General features: G+C 40.3%; 1 protein-coding gene across 9 annotated transcripts in view; it reads left to right on the top strand.

The window, feature by feature from the left end:
* SLIT2 (slit guidance ligand 2) overlaps window positions 1-17,593 on the top strand; it is a 375,863-nt gene that overhangs the window by 338,141 nt on the left and 20,129 nt on the right. For all 9 annotated transcript variants that reach the window (XM_086705341.1, XM_025922049.2, XM_086705338.1 and 6 more), the window contains 4 exons: window positions 7,161-7,254; window positions 13,744-13,881; window positions 13,992-14,232; window positions 15,592-15,722. In XM_086705341.1, coding sequence (XP_086561467.1) covers window positions 7,161-7,254; window positions 13,744-13,881; window positions 13,992-14,232; window positions 15,592-15,722 — 604 coding nt within the window. The remainder of the gene's footprint in view (window positions 1-7,160; window positions 7,255-13,743; window positions 13,882-13,991; window positions 14,233-15,591; window positions 15,723-17,593) is intronic.

Genomic DNA, 17,593 nt, shown 5'->3' with positions numbered 1-17,593 from the left:
AGAGAGGGGACACAAATTAACCCATAACACCACATCACTATATTTTAAACTACTGATTTTGCCCCAGAAAACCTGGTCATTTCAGGTGTTCTCTATGTCACTGAAAAGTAAACCTAGAAGTCTGAGATGACTCCCTCTCTCTCCCCTACTCACATCCAATCCATCACAAATTCTCATAAATTCTGCTTCCCAAACATCTCTCCAGGCCGTCCATCTCATCCACTGCCACCTAAGTGCAAGTTGAATCATCCGTCACGTCCATTTTTATCTGCCCTTTTGTGGTCCATCCTTCACTGGAACCAGAATGTTCTTTTTAAAGTGCAGGTATCATCTGGCCATCCTCCAACTTAAAAACCCTTCAGTGGTACCCACTGCACATTCTACCACGTGGCCCCTGCCGGCCTCTGTGACCTCCTCTGGTGCCTTGTTTTCCCAGACTCACTCCCACTCTTTCAGAGCTGAGATTTTCCATGAATACAGCCTCCTACACAGAACCTCTCCCCTGCTCTTCACTCTCCCCTCCCAGTGTGAATTCTTTAAAAACACTTCCCACATGGTCAGTCCCCCTCCTAAAGCACCATGACATCTTCCACTTGGCCTTTATCACACCAGCAATCTTATAACTACTCTGAAATTATTGACTAACATCTCTCTCCTCTTCCTCTCGCGTATAATCTCCATGAGAATAGGAATATAATTTTGTTGCTATTGTAATAGTTCACCCTTTTACTCCTAGCATTAGCACAGGCATTTCTTTTTTATTTTTTTTTTAATGTTGAATTTTGAGAGAGACAGAGACAGAGACAGTGCAACCAGGAGAGGGCAAAGAGAGGGAGACACAGAATCCAAAGTAGGCTCCAGGCTCTGAGCTGTCTTCACAGAGCCGATGCGGGGCTCAAACTCACGAACCATGACATCACCACCTGAGCTGAAGCCGGATGCTCAACCAACTGAGCCACCCAGGCGCCCCTTAACACCGGTCTCTATACAAAGATGCCAGAAGGATAAATGAAGATAAAAGGAAGGGCCCCTGGTGTTCAAGAAGGAAGGAACATTAAAATCAGCTACATTCATAGATCTAAAATGAAGCAGGGGGCAAGGCTGACTGCAGGTACCCTTTCCCATAACAACCATCAAAGTTCATTGAGATTTCTGCCTCATTTCAATAAGATCACGGAATCACAACCTCAGAGGGCTCAGAGCACATACTGACACTTTGTTTTCACCACTGAATGCAATATGTTTTGAGCAGCTAACTTGCTACCTGCATTATCCATCTCTGTAGAAGCATTTTCCTTTTTGTGTGTGTGTGAGATTGTTTTAGAGCCACAGTTGACCTTGCACAATTTCAATTCCAGAAGATCATTTTACCAATGAAGAATTGGGGCCCAGAACAATAAAATAGTTCACTTTCCTGCAGCCAGACCACTGTCTTATACTGAGTAAGTTGTGGAAGGCCATTCCAAGCAATAACTCAGCGACCCAAATTTCATCTCGCCCATTAAGAGTACTTACTCCCCGGTATCTCTTTATGCTGGCTCACTGCTCACTCCAAACAGAGCATCAATTCTGATGATCTTGCTTCTAGTGTTCCACTACAAGGTGACCATAACTTTTATCATTCAAATGAAGTCATCTGTGTGAGTGCATGGGGACACTATTGGTAATTACCTTGAGACAACGGGTATCAACCAGGACCGTCCTAAGTAAGCCAGGATATGTGGTCACATTACCACTACATCAGATTCTTCAGAAAAACCACATGTACAGGTGTTCAGTAAGTAGTGATTATATTTCCTCCTCGAGAGTGGGCTTTGAGGGGAGTGGGCATCACTCCTGCCTTGATCCCTTGCAGCTCATACTAGTAGAGCTGTAGAACCTGGCCATTTGCAACGCCACTCTCCCCCACACGGACCTGATAGACACAATCAGGAAGAAGCAATCCAAGAACTAGATGTCATCTTCTTACGAAAAAGACACCTGTTTACGAGATACAGTATTTTTTTTAATATTTTTAATGTTTATTTATTTTTGACAGAGAGAGAGAGAGACAGAGCATGAGCAGGGGAGGGGCAGAGAGAGAGGGAGACACAGAATCCAAAGCAGGCTCCAGGCACTGAGCTGTCAGCACAGAGTCCGACGCGGGGCTTGAACCCACAGATTGCGAGATCATGACCTGAGCTGAAGTCGGACACTCAACCTACTGAGCCACCCAGGCGCCCCTTAGATACAGTGTTTTTTTATTCACAAGTTATAGCACTTCATTCACTAACCTCTGTTTCTCTGAAGAAATAATGATAGGTTTCCTGGATGACCATTCTCCACTTCTTCTCCAAAACGTAGATATCACATGGACACACACACACACACACACACACACATCCACACACATCCCTTTTTAAATTCTCTCTCTCTCTCAGGGCACCTGGGTGGCTCAATACATAAAGCGTCTGACTTTGGTTCAGGTCATTATCTTGTGGTTTGTGAGTTCAAGCCCCGCATCAGGCTCTGTACTGACAGCTCAAAGCCTAAGCCTGTTTCGGATTCTGTGTCTCCCTCTCTCTCTGCTCCTTCCCTGCTCACGTCTCTCTCTCTCTCAATCTCTCTCTCAAGAATAAACATTAAAAACATTTTTTTAATTCTCTTTCTCTCTCACACACACACAAAGCCTAAAATTGCAAGCATAAGGCAATTTAATTTACTCATCTGATTAGAAGTGAAATCATAAATGCCAGGCAACCATTTTGTTCCACACTATTGCTTTGTCACTTGGGACTTTTAAGGGTACATACCTGAAAGCAAATAAAAAATAGGATTTCCTAGGATTTAGCAGAGTGGATTGGAGCCAAATTATGGAGTCAATGTTTGTCTAGACCCCTGTATCTTGAGGGGTTCATGGGTACTGAAATTTAACCAGTATGCAACTACATTGCCCTTAACCACCCCAGTGAGCTGACATATCTTTCCTACTTCCATGTTAAAAACATAAAGACCTGCTTACAGGATAACAGATTATAACATTAACTATGTGTAGTACAATAAAGAATGTTTCCACCTTTCCTTATCACCTCATATTTTACCATCTCAGGAAGAAAGGTAGCCATTGATGATATTATATCAGGCAGGCCCTGGAGCATCAAAAAAGCAAATACAGTTACCTTATTTTCCATTATTTTTCCCTGATTTTTTCACTAATTTGATACTAGCTCTGGCTACACATAGAAAGAAGGAAGGGAAGGGAAGGGAAGGGAAGGGAAGGGAAGGGAAAGGGAAGGGAAGGGAAGGGAAGGAAAGGAAAGGAAAGGAAAGGAAAGGAAAGGAAAGGAAAGGAAGAAAGAAGAAAAAGAAAAGAAAAGAAAGAAAGAAAGAAAAAAGAAATACAGGGAAAGAGAGAAAGAAAGAGAAGGAAATACAGGGAAAGAGAGAAAGAAAGAAAGAAAGAAAGAAAGAAAGAAAGAAAGAAAGAAAGAAAGAAAGGAAAGAAAGAGTGAAGGAAGTACAGAGAAAGAAAGAAAGAAAGAAAGAAAGAAAGAAAGAAAGAAAGAAAGAAGTACAGGGAAAGAAAGAAAAAAAAGAAAAAGAAAGAAAGGGAAGGAAGGAAGGAAGGAAGGAAGGAAGGAAGGAAGGAAGGAAGGAAGGAAGGGGCAGGCATAATGTTCACTCAATACTATAAGTTTTAGGAGAAATTTTCAATAGTAACTAAAAGCATATGAGTGAACTAATGTTAGTGCATTTTATTTCTGTTCTTCCTGGAAAACGAATGCAGCTTTCAAATGTCCAACTTTACTGGTTAAGAAGTAGATCTAAACTTGTACATTTGTCTGTGGAGCTTGCTACAATTCCCATCTTATGCTCAGTTCTTGAGTTTCACCTCTGTGGGACAGTATTTGAACTTTAAAACTACCTTTACTCCAACACAGCAGAATCCAATATAATTTGAAAAAAATAAATAGTCCAATGAAAACATTTAATATTTGGCCAGAGGAAAGTTAAAGTAATGCTTAAAGGAAAGTCATAAGTACTTATTATTAATTATGGGTGACTAATTATTACCCATTGAACAGAAAATTGTCTAAATGCTAAATTGAAGTCCAAGTTGAATATAGGTCAACAAGATAGCACTCTTATCTTAAAAAGCATGTATCTTTTTTCAATAACTATTATTTTAGTGCGTCATAACATCATACTTTATAGATAGGAAGGCAAATATGCCAAGAATACTGCTCTCAGTGCTCTTACAGTCAAAGAAAGGAAATGAGGTAAACACCAGTAATATCCAGCACATTCAAAACCATACAGCTCTGTGCCCTTTCCTTATTAAATGGTTGTCAGGAACATTAAGCAACTCCATATTTATACAGTGTTTGAAACTATCTGGCACACAGCAGTAAACACTGTATAAATATTTATTAAGTCAATAAGTAAATTCATACAATAGATGTGCCATAAGATAGACACAGGCAAACATGAAATATAAAAATTGTAGATAGCTAACAAACTCATAAAGAGGGGACATATAATGGATGGAAAAATTGACAACAGAACTTATTAAAGTTACTAAAACAAAAGGAAACACCATTAGCCCAGACCTGGAGTTGAGATAAATTCGTAAAATCATAAATAGACACAGGAGACAAGAGTACAGGTTGCAAAATTTGGCTTTAAAAGTGAGTGATGGAATATAATATTTGTTAGTATCGGTGACACTTAAAGGGAGACAGATCCTTTTTGAAGTAATCAGCCCATGTTCACCAGAATCAAATGTGTAGTTATGTATTGGTCACAAAGAACTATCATACACAAGTTTAGCAATGATTAATACTGCTGCTGTGCTGTTCTTAGAAGATAGATTCCTTGCAAATTGAGGAACACTTCACATCAGTATAGCTTTTCACATTCAAATTAGCATGTTTTGCCTTAAAGCTGTTAATTAGAGAATGGCCAGTCTGTTTAGCCAACAGTGTCTTACAGCCATCTCCTTTCTTATTCCTTTCCACATCAAGTTTATGGAGAAACACCTGGTGTAGGAGAAAGGGTCAAGTCTAATTTCTTCTCTTAAGAGATGAATTTCTCTTTGTAAATCCTTATGAACTGTGGTATAAGTCAGCTTGATTAGATTGGATTGAGTTGGGTTGGAGTGGATGTAAGTGACTAAGAAATCAAACATTTCCCCTTTTATAATTTTTAAAGCAATTTCTTATTGAGTATTGAGTGGAAAACAATATATATATATATATATATATATATATATAAAATATATATTTTATGGTCAATATACAATATACACTTATTATGTATATCATATATGGTCCCTCTCTATCATCAGTTACTACAACCTACCTTATCTATAGATTACTATAAACAACCTGTATCCAACCAAATAGGTTTGATTGGAAAATTCAAAATTATTTCCTCATGGTAGGCTGATAAATTATAATGAATAAATTCCATCAAGATGTATTACTTAAAATAATACTGAAAGTGAAAAGCTTTATATAAACCCTGTTTAAAAGTAGCTCATCATTTATACGTTGTTAAAAACTTTTTGTATCACAAATCTAGAGACACAGACAACTTTCTTACAAAGAAGAAATCTATGAGACTTTCAATGTAGTTAGTTCATTTTAAGAGACACAAAAAAAACTAACTTATCATACACCAAATTGACATAATAACTGACTACATTTATGTATTTGCATCATGGATACAGATTCTTGAATATGCCACATTGAGTTGCTAAGCAACTCTTTCTACCAGTTAGCAAAGTTTTTCCTTAAAAGGATAGTCTTATAACAAAGGAATGTGTGTAAACTGGTTTTTAAACAATGCTGTTTAAATCCACACACTTTGAATGAATAAAAGTTCTAATAGTTTCTTGGAAATGAACAGCTGTCTGGATGTGTCACTGTATTCATTCACTTATCGCATATAACACAATTAAAAAGTGATTTAGAGGTAAGGTAGGAAAGGAGATGACTTTTAAATTTTGTATCTTTCCAGTTATTTATTATCTCCCACAGTGATTGGGAAAGTCTCACCAAAAATCATTATTTAGCCAAATATATCTGAAAATAAGATACCACCATATTATTTATATCTGAAGAAATTTCTTAAGAGATTCGCAGGCATACAATTCACCATAAAGTGTCTAGAATCTGCATGGTTCTGCTTTTAGCTCTCATTTATTGATAAAATTTGTTCTTTATGAGTTAACTGATACTCTGTCCAGATTCGTTCTCCCTTTGCTTTTTTCTTAGTGGATATAACTAAGGAGTAGTCTATTAGCCGTTGCAATTAAGTCATAAGAGAGAAACAACATCTTTTTCTTCCAGACTTTATGAGACCTTGGAGACTATGAAGATATGAGGATTAGTTTTCCAAACATAAAACCACAGAACGGGCCAGACATAAAGGGGTACATACCAAATGAGTCTATTTATGTCACATTCAGAAACAGGCACAACTCATGTTTGGTCCTGTTAGGACAGTGGTTACTCATCTTGGGGTCAGGTCTCTGGGATGCTGGTAAATGGTATGTTTCTGGATGTGGATGCTGGTTACGTTAGTGGGTTCAGTATGTGAATATTTGTTAGCTAGTCATTTATCCTTTGGGTATATGCTATACCTCAGTAAAAAGTCCGAATTAATTTTTTTAACGTTTATTCACTTTTGAGAGACAGACAGATAGAGCATGAGTGAGGGAGGAGCAGAGAGAAAGGGAGACACAGAATCCGAAGCAGGTTCCAGACTCTGAGCTGTCAGCACAAAGCCCGACGCGGGGCTGGAACTCAGGAACCATGAGATCATGACCTGAGCCGAAGTTGGATGCTTAACCGACTGAGCCACCCAGGCGCCCCTAAAAAGTCCAAATTAAAACAAATGAAACAACAGAAAATGAAAAGCATTCAGATTTCCTTTTTCTCATTCCAACAGTGTGTTCTAAAGGGGCTCATATTAGTTACAAATCACAATAGTTGTGTTATCCCAAATCCTGACTGTGTAGCAGCATAACCAGCCCTTTGGATCTTCTGCTTCCGTATCTTGTGATTTATTTTTTCCCCAGTCACAAGCTGTGCTAACCTCTGAGGCCCCTGACAGCCTGCTGGCGGGAAGCCTGTTAACCTTTGTCTGTGAACTAACACCGTTTGCCATGTTAACAGGCGAGTTGTGTGAGGAGAAGCTGGACTTCTGTGCCCAGGACCTGAACCCCTGCCAGCATGACTCCAAGTGCATCCTGATGCCAAAGGGATTCAAGTAAGTCAGAGGCTGCCTCGGGGCTCCCAGTGGGGTGGGGGTGGGGGGTTCTTCAGGAACCTGTTTCTTCACCTTCTTTTCAGGACCTTGCTTCACACCTTTGCTGGGGATGAAAGGGACATACTCTCCAGTGTCAGTGGGATTTTTATAAATGCTGATATACAACATGGACTTTTTTTTTTTTTTTTTTAGTACGCTAAAGAAAATGAAAGAGAGCATTTCCTTTCATTCCATGGCTCTTCCTGGGAAGTCACGTATGAAATAAATTAGCCTTTGACTGTGTTTACTTAAATGTATTTGAAGGCCACGTAAGGGGCACCTGGGTGACTCAGTCGGTTAAGTGTCTTGAGTCTTGATTTCAGCTCAGGTCATGGTCTCACAGTTCCTGAGTTCAAGCCCTACATTGGGCTGCACACTGATGGCACAGAGCTTGCTTCGGATTTTCTCTCTGTCCCTCCCCCACTTGTGCTCTCTCTCTCTCTCTCTCTCTCTCTCTCTCTCTCTCTCTCTCTCAAAATAAACGAAACTTAAAACTATTGAAGAACAAATAAATTTGTAGTATCTACTAGGCACTTTATTATCTGAATGTAAGTTGGTGGTAAATAGGGACTTTAATGTAACTGAAGTTTCTTTGGTCTGTTACAATTCTTAACTCTCCAAGGTGAGGAAGATGGAGGGAACCTTATTTCCCAGGTTGCCCTGGGACAGTTCCAGTTTATGCCTGTTGTCTTAGCATAATTATTAATAGCCCCTCATTCACCTTACATTTGCCTTCTGTGGGATGATAAAGCATACAGTCACTGTAGATAGAGGGCTCCCTCAAGTGAACTCAGAACTTCAAAATTGCTTCTTTTTCCTCCTCAGTAATCTTCCTGAAATATGTTCAGTATCAGATTAAATTATTTCTTTGCTACAATCCTGAAATAGTTTAAGGGCCTATCAATAGTAAGGTTCTCTTCTTAGAGCTGACAGTGGTTTAGAGATCATCTGGTCCGAATTCATTTTAAACATGAGGAAACCATGGCCCAGACAGGTTGGTGGCTGTCCAAAGATCTCAAGGTTATTCATTGGCAGAGGTGGGAGCTAGGTCTTACATTTCCCAGTTGGATGATTTTTCTAATATAGATTACCTCTAAGAAGTTTTGTAGTTGATTAACATTACAGATGGTTTGTTATAGAAGATATGCTGGATTCTCAGGAATGAGACAGCTGGGTTCAAGAGTTGAGCTGTACTTACATCAGACAATCAACAAATAGAATTATTTGTTCTTTTGCCCACTATGTATTGGGTACCTGCCATGGGACAGGGTGCCCATGTTATGTTATATAGCGTTTTTTTTTTTAAGTTTATTTATTTTGAGAGAGAGGGAGAGAGTGAGGCAGGGGAAAGAGGCAGGGAGAGGGGGAGAGAGAGAATCCCAAGCAGGCTCCGCACTGTGAGCACAGAGCCCAATGCGGGACTCAAACTCATGAACCATGAGATCATGATCTGAGCCAAAGTCGAGAGCCAGACGCTTAACTGACTGAGCCATACAGACACCCCCGTTATATAGTGTTTTATAGCTACTCACATTCACATACTTTCTCTTCTCAGTGAAATGACTCAAGCTTAATTGCCATAGGATTCAAAGAATTAAAAATTACTCAGGTCGGGGACAATTTTGTAAGAGAAGATGGGAGGTGAGCTGGATTTCTAACAGTTTGATACTTGTCCACAGATTATCAGACATTCCGAGTTGAATGGGAGATAGGGTCAGTATCTCCAGAACCCCTGCCTTTCAAAAATCAATCTGAATAAAATGTTTATGCTTGTTTTAGTTACAGAATATTTTTTACTCAATTTGTTCAAAATTTTATTATTATTATTATTTATTTTAGAGAGAGAGAGAGTAAGCAGGGGAGGGGGCAGAGGGAGAGAAAGAGGGAATCTTAAGCAGGCTCCACACTCAATGCAAAGCCCAACATGGGACTCAGTCCCACAACCCTGGGATCCATGACCTGAGCCAAAATCAAGAGTTGGACTCTCAGGGTGCCTGGGTGGCTCAGTTGGTTGAGCATCTGACTTCAGTTCAGGTCACGATCTCATGGTTCATGGGTTCAATCCCCATGTCTGGCTCTGTGCTGACAGCTCAGAGCCTGGAGCCTGCTTTGGAATCTGTGTCTCCCTCTCTTTCTGCCCCTGCCCTGTTCATGCTGCCTTTCTCTCTATGTCAAAAATAAATAAACATTAAAAAAAAATTTTTTAAAGAGTCAGATGCTCAACCAACTGAGACGCCAGTTTCCTTGAATATTTTTTTTTTTTTTTAAATTTTTTTAAGTAAGCTTCATGCCCGACTTGGGGCTTGAACTCACAACCCTGAGATCAGGAGTCACATGCTCTACCCAACTGAGCCAGCCAGGTACCCCTAAAATTTTAGAATATACAAACACAGTTTTAGTTATAGCACCTGCTGATTCCATTTGATACCTTGTTGAAAAAGAAAATAGTATCTTTGAATTCTACTTTTCATTATATTTTAGTTTACAATCCCATGCAAAAAAACGGACGTCTTCTTGAGATCTTTACTGATACAAAATGCTTCATTGCATTTTGTTCACCCAAGTACTGTATGTCAATTACTTTAACTCCTAATGCCTTTGATCTGCCTGCAGTTAAATTTGGCAAATTGAAAATCCACCACTTACATAACAAATATCCTTTCTCAGAGAAATTCACCAGTCAGGGAAGTGGTTTTCTAGAACTGTTTATCTGCCACACAGGTTTCACAGGGCTTTGTGCATTGTGATTGTAAGATAAAGTGTTAGTGAGACTTAATGGAAACCACTAAAAAATGAGGGAGTTTGTCTTTAAAAGACTACTCCTGGGGCACCTGGGTGGCTCAGTCGGTTAAGCGGCCGACTTCAGCTCAGGTCACGATCTCGCGGTCCGTGAGTTCGAGCCCCGCGTCAGGCTCTGGGCTGATGGCTCAGAGCCTGGAGCCTGTTTCCGATTCTGTGTCTCCCTCTCTCTCTGCCCCTCCCCCGTTCATGCTCTGTCTCTCTCTGTCTCAAAAAAAAATAAACATAAAAAAAAAAATTAAAAGACTACTCCTTAATTCAGTATCTTCTATTACTATCCATTAAATTACACGCTCGGAAGTGCATCCTCCTGCATCATGGGTTAGCTGATTTAGGAACCTATTGTTTTCAGCAGTAATTTGTGAGCTTGTCTTATGGCTGTATGTAGTTTAGCAGAAAGCAGGTGACGTCACAGTGTGTGTGATCACTCCCATATTATAAATAATTGCAGGGGGGTGGGAGGGAGAGGAGGGTGTGTGATGGGTATTGAGGAGGGCACCTTTTGGGATGAGCACTGGGTGTTGTATGGAAACCAATTTGACAATAAACTTCATATATTGGAAAAAAAATAATTGCACATTGTCACGAAGGGAGTTGCAAAAAGAAAATGGGCTTAGAAACCAAAAGGACACGAAGTGCTAAAGAAAATCTCTATTGACAAATGTTGTTTGGACAAACTGTACTGTTAACTTCAAATTCATTTTCTTACTACTAAGCTAACAGCTGGTTTTACTTTTCTTGCTTTATTATATACCTCATAAATCTCCTAAATTGCTTTGAGATATTTTTAGACCATCATATGCCATAAGCAGTATTTTCAAGCATGCATCTTCCTTAGTCAGCTTTTGGGCTTCTAAACAGTATATTTTAGGGCGCCCGGCTAGCTCAGTCGGTAGAGCATGAGACTCTTAAACAGTATATTTTATAGTCTTTGCTTTCTTACTCACTCCTTGGCAGATAATAGAGTTGAGGGAATGTGATAGGTTTTATTGATAATACAAACCTTAAGGAATTCTTAATTAAATATTTTCTTTTGTTTTGAAATTTGATCTGAGGAGCAAAAGAGACAAAAAAAATGTTGGTCATAACGTGACTCCAAGTTCTAATGGGCTTGAAAAATAGTATTTGTAGAGAAGAGAATATGAAACAGCTCTTAGCCACTGGTGGTGAATGTGTGGTTCTCTTATCTTTTACTTTGATTTCTTTTCTCAGATAAATAATTCAGAGTGTTTCAAAGCATTTCTTCTTTCTTTTAATGCCTGGCATTTCAGCGGCTCTGCTCACATTAACATTGAGGGAAGCTCTCTTCTCAGACTCTGTCCATCTCTTTGAGAATGTATATGGCCACTTAGGATCCATTTAACTTCAGACTTGTTGTTTACTTTGCTTTGTTAGGATTTGGCATTAAAACCACTGGCTCTAGAGAAAGCATGCTTCCTCAGTGAGCTCATTTTATTTTCCTAATTTATACATGCGGAGCTGAAAGTCTGTTCTCCTTAGAGGGTATATACCCCCATTTATTTTAATTCATCAGCCCTCCAGTAACTCTTAAATCCTGATTTTGCATTTTCAGAGAAAACCCTCAGTGTTCAGTAATGTCCACATTCACTTGGGCATTTTTAATTATCCTCATTCATTTAAATCCTAATGGCTTTAAAATCAAAAACTGGAACATTAGTAAGGAGTAAACCACAAAGACTTTTATAGAATTATTAAGACTTAATAGAATTATTTTTTAAATACTTGCCATTTATTGATCATGCATTATATATTAAACACCATAGTGATTCTTTTATAGTGTTTTTATTTAAGCATAATGTTTTTATTTAAGCTTTTAACAAACCTGTGAGGTGGAAATTATTTTGTACTGTGTATGTTACAGGTGAAGACATGAACACTTAGGAAGCTTAAGTAAGTTAGTCAAGATTGTGTACATGTAAGGATGACGCCAGACTACAAACCCAGTTCTAACTGCAACGTCGGAATTCTACAAAGCTAAATAAGCCATAGTTTCCTGGTTTATTTGTTTTTTAAAGTCAGTGAGCCCTCTCTTAAACCCAAAACAGAAATACTCATGGAAGCCCAACGTGTGAAACTAATGAATCACAACAAGAGAGTGTTGGGGGGAGAGGGGAGAGGGGAGGGAAACAGGAAACTGCCAATAGCCTCCTTCCCTTCAGGGGTCCCTTTTCGCCCCTCAAAGCACAGATTGAAAAGCACTGCACACGCCATGCTACTTTCTCCACAGGCAACGATAAAGTATTTCATCCTTCAGTGGTGAGAAATCCAGGCTCTCTTGTGAGATTGCTTGGGTTTAGTACCTTGGCTGTGGCAGTTACAAGTCGAGTGCCCTTGGGTAAATCCCTTAACCAGTTTGTCTGTTAGTTTTCTCACCTGTCATGTGACGTAGTGGTGATACTGCTGTCACAGGATCGTGGAGAAGGATTCTGTGAATCCACATATGCAAAGTGGTTAGAACAGGGCATAGCACCTAGGAAGTGCTCAGAGAACACCACGTGTACGCATGATGGTTCTTCATCAATGCAGCTGAGACCCATCCTTCCCTGGGGCCACCAGAGTGAACAAACAAGCTGAAAGCTATCCATGGAATTGCCCCTGGATTTTTTTTTTTTTTTATCAGTTTCCCTGTCCTGCTCCACTAGGTCAGCCAACCTCTGCCATAATGATTGTCAATGCTGACTTTTTTTTTTTTTTTCATAAAATACTATTTGATTCCAATACATCCATTCTCTTTTTTTTCTTTTATTTAAATTATATCTATATCTATTTGTAGATATAGATAGATATAGATATAGAGACAGAGATATAAATATAGATATAGATATAGATTTAGAGAGAGAGATAGAGAGCACGAGCAGGGTAGTGGCAGAGAGAGAGACAGAGACAGAGAGAGAATCCCAAGCAGGCTCTGTACCATCAGCACAGAGCCCGACATGGGGCTCGATCTCAAGGAGCTGTGAGATCATGACCAGAGCTGAAACCAAGAGTTAGACCCTTAACCGACTAAGCCACCCAGCCTCCCCAATACATCCATTCTCTATTAGGAAACGAAAATGTTAATTATTTTAAAATGTGTTTAATATTTTTGGTAAATTTTATAACATAGCACTTCCATTGTCTCAACTGTTCAAAGGAGTTAGAGCAAATGAAAATAGAGGACACTCTAAGCAAAAATAGTCAGGGTGGAGGGAGGGAGGGGAGAGGGGATGGAGGGGAGAAGGAGGGAGAATATAGGAAGATGGAGGAGAGGGGAGGGACAGAAGAAAGCAAACAAGATGGGGGGAGGAGAGAAGGAAGGAGGGACACCTGCACATTTGCATCCTCATTTGGTTCATGGATGCTTACTAATTATCACCATTCTGACAGATTCCAGGGAGAAAACGTGGAATAACTGTTTTCTAGGGATCTGTTAATTTGGGGGCTCGATGAGCCTGTTCTATATAAGTTTTGAGTGTTTTGTTTTAGTTTTAATGTACTTTCATTGAAGTTTAGTTGACAAACACTGCTACCTTAGTTCTAGGTGTACTAAGTTTTCTAAAGATAGAGCCCTTTTTTCCTAGATGAAATGCAACTGTTTTGCTTACCTTGGCTCAGTTCAGTTCGAAACTGTTTACCTACTTGTTCAAACAGATGTGACTGCACACCAGGATACATAGGCGAGCACTGCGACATTGACTTTGATGACTGCCAAGATAACAAATGCAAAAACGGAGCCCACTGCACAGATGCCGTGAATGGCTATACGTGCATCTGCCCCGAAGGCTACAGGTAAAAGTAGAAATAGAGATTTGTGGTAGAGTTAAGTCTTACAGAAAGACCGCAATTCTCATGCAATTCACACGCAACTAAAAGCAATGTATTCTTTCTGTTTCCTTTAGTGGCTTGTTCTGCGAATTTTCTCCACCCATGGTCCTCCCTCGTACCAGCCCCTGTGATAATTTTGATTGCCAGAACGGTGCCCAGTGCATCATCAGGATAAATGAGCCAATATGCCAGTGTTTGCCAGGCTACCAGGGAGAGAAGTGTGAAAAGTTGGTTAGTGTGAATTTTGTAAACAAAGAGTCTTATCTTCAAATTCCTTCAGCCAAGGTCCGTCCACAAACGAACATCACTCTGCAGGTAAGACATCCCCCACCAGCAAGGGCTGATTTCATCCTAAACCACATTTAACTAAATCATAAACCTCTGGTAGTTTGTGAGTGATACTATTTCCTAAAGAGACAGTTATCGACTGCACAACGCAGTGACAGAAAATGTTCTCTGTATGAAAATCTTCAGTTATTCTTCTCTAAAACATTTGTGTTTTTCAAAACTAAATGGGAACCAGGTATTTTTATTCACTAGATTGTGAAACACATAGGGCGCAACAAAATATATGGTTTGTGCTCTGGTAAAGGTATTTTTATTCCCTTTTTTTTTTATGACTCAGAGTTCAGGCTCTGTGCCCTGTGAGATGGGGCCAGGGGGGTGGGGAGGGTGCTGTTAGGAATTCTGCAGATGAGGAGAACACCGGTGAGACAAGACATCTTGACAAAATATTCAGCCGTTGTCTTTTAACTCTTCCCCCGGAAACTTTAAGAAGCGACATGAAATTAACAAACTGATCTTATTTTAAGACTTTTCACCAAGTCACTGTGTCCCCTTAAGCAAGTCATTCGGACCTGCACGAAGGAGGTGAGACTAGATTAGGAGTTATGAATTCAGGACACGCAGGGGCAAGCTGGGACTGCATGTTTATTTTATCTGGTAGGAAAAATATTTTAATATATTTTTAATTCAGATGACCTTAGCCGATTAACATAGGCGTCACTCCTTATTCAGGTTACCTTGACACTCCAAGTGAGTGTCATGAGTGTCATGAGTGAGTGTCCTTAACCGTCATGAGGAATGGGACTCAGGAAGGCAGACGGGCCTTCCGTAGAAAGCCTGTCTCCCTGTCTTCCAGCATTTGCCATACCAGATTGTTACAAGAAGAACCTAGTGGGTTTCAGGTAGAAATCCTAATTTTTACTGACTTGGTCCTCAAAAGCCCACAAAGGCTAGAAAGCAGGATAAAAACAGATCTCCCACTGTTCATGCCATAACTGTGAAGAATGTTTTTTTATGTGGAATATAAAAATCAGTCTCACTCAGTGCAGTTACATTTCATATATGCCATAAAGACAACCTGGAACAGGAGTGAAAAGAACAGGTAAGTGAAGATCTCCAGCAGAGAATGTTTTAGGCACACCCAGTGGTGTTTACTGAAGTGTCTGTTACTGTGTTGTTGGTTTTTTTAATTCTTTATGAATCTATTTGCATCAAAGTAATTTAGGATCGGGTCACCTTTCAAGTCGTCCTGTCAGCGTGCGCTACTGTTTTCTCATAGCTATAAGGAAAAAATAAGCTGTAGGAAAAACTCTTCACTAAGCAGTCTTCTTTTTGATGAAGTACGTGTGGATGACGGTGCGTCCTAATGTCAGGGTTACTTCCTACTAGATTGCCACAGACGAAGACAGTGGAATCCTCCTGTATAAAGGCGACAAGGACCATATTGCCGTCGAACTGTATCGGGGACGGGTTCGTGCCAGCTACGACACCGGCTCCCACCCGGCTTCTGCCATTTACAGGTGAACATCTCTTGGTTACTGAGAGAAGAGCCGTTTCTCCTCTATTTTTCTGTAATGGTGAGGGGAGGGAGTAATTTGGCCACAGCAGGCTTATGATCGGTGTCTTATTTAGGGGCCCGGCAGGAACAGGTGCCATACTCAAGTTGGATAATGGAGGACAGATTCTTAAGGGGACTTTTTACAAAGATTGGTAGGGATAATACAGTAACCTGGGACCAGTAACGAGGGATACAGCTACTGCCCATATGCCTGAAGGGGTAAGTGGAGGCAGCACTCTTGGAAATCCATGCTCAGAAAGGGACTCATGGCAAGGACTGCCTTGGCAGGAGATGCAACCTTCAACAAAGGGATGCAGTCAGTCCTTGGAGGAGGAACCAGGACTTTTAAATACCCAGCCATCCTTCTCCTGCCCAACAGCCCCCTGCCTGTGCTCCCCTTTGGCCAAATCAAATTCCAGACAAAAAGGAACCCACTGATCACAGTAATGTAGTTTGCACATGAGTCTCCCAGACCCCAGAGCAGAGTGAATACAGGTGGAGAGTAGCTCTAGAAAAGAAACTGCAAGATACCCAGCACAGTGAGGAATTTAACATTACCTTTCATTCAGCAGTACTTATTGAGCACCTACTATGTGCCAGGCCGTGATCCAAGCTTTAAGGAACAACACCCTTGCTCTTAGGGAGATTACACATAATAAGCCAAGGGACACACATAATATGTGACCGGTAATGTGATTTATTTTGGAAGTTCCCTAATAACACAATGATAATGATGATATTTTGAAGATACAAAAGGAGTCGTATTCATGGGGCATAAATTTCGCTGGAAATGTGCTTTTTGCATAAGATTAACCTCTGTTGGATCTCAACACTAATTCACTATCATAGAAATAACTGCCACCAATTAGAGCGAGGTCACAAAGTCATATGCAGTCAGGGTTTTTCAGGCAGGTAACTTAAATGAACTAATCAGGCCGGCTGCAAGAGAAAACTGTGTTCTCATCATTTTACTCTTGAAAAAATCAAACTTTTTAAAATTACATTAGTACTTCCATGATAAATAGCCTTGATGTTGGCAGTGTAATAGAAGTGTCTGTGACAGGAGTGAGCTAGAAGCAAACCTTTGTCAAAACAGGGCCAGACTGGGGCGCCTGGGTGGCGCAGTCGGTTAAGCGTCCGACTTCAGCCAGGTCACGATCTCGCGGTCCGTGAGTTCGAGCCCCGCGTCGGGCTCTGGGCTGGTGGCTCAGAGCCTGGAGCCTGTTTCCGATTCTGTGTCTCCCTCTCTCTCTGCTCCTCCCCCGTTCATGCTCTGTCTCTCTCTGTCCCAAAAATAAATAAAAACGTTGAAAAAAAAATTAAAAAAAAAAACAGGGCCAGACTGCATCTACCCAACTCTCCCTAAATGCTGCCATGGGAAAATGTGGGCCCCAGTTTTACCACAACTCCTGAGTTTTCAAGGAAAGGCATAAATCTGGATGTTTTAATATAAGTATTCCATCCTTTAAGTATAGATTCATATTTTAAAAAAAATACTATATGTGGTGAACAAAAAGGATCTGTAAGCCAAATACTGATGACACATTTTGGGGGCATTGATTGGGACATAAAGCTGGAGATACTGGCCTCTATATTACCTTTTTTTATATATTTATGTATTTATTTTAAGAGAGAGAGGGAATGCAAGCAAGAGAGAGAGAGAGAGAGAGGGAATCCCAAGCAGGGTCTGCACTGTCAGCACCCAGCCTGATGCGGGGCTTGATCTCACAAACCGTAAAATCATGACCTGAGCCAAAATCAAGAGTCAGACGCTTAACCAGCTGGCACCCCTGGCCTCTATATTATTGATGTGTGTATCGATGTGCTTCAAAA

This window comes from Puma concolor, chromosome B1, assembly GCF_028749965.1.
Source record: "Puma concolor isolate L17-30 chromosome B1, mPumCon1.1.hap2, whole genome shotgun sequence".
NCBI classification, from domain to species: Eukaryota; Metazoa; Chordata; class Mammalia; order Carnivora; family Felidae; genus Puma; species Puma concolor.
The sequence above is the reverse complement of the archived record's forward strand: the minus strand, read 5'-3'. Positions and strand labels throughout refer to the sequence as shown.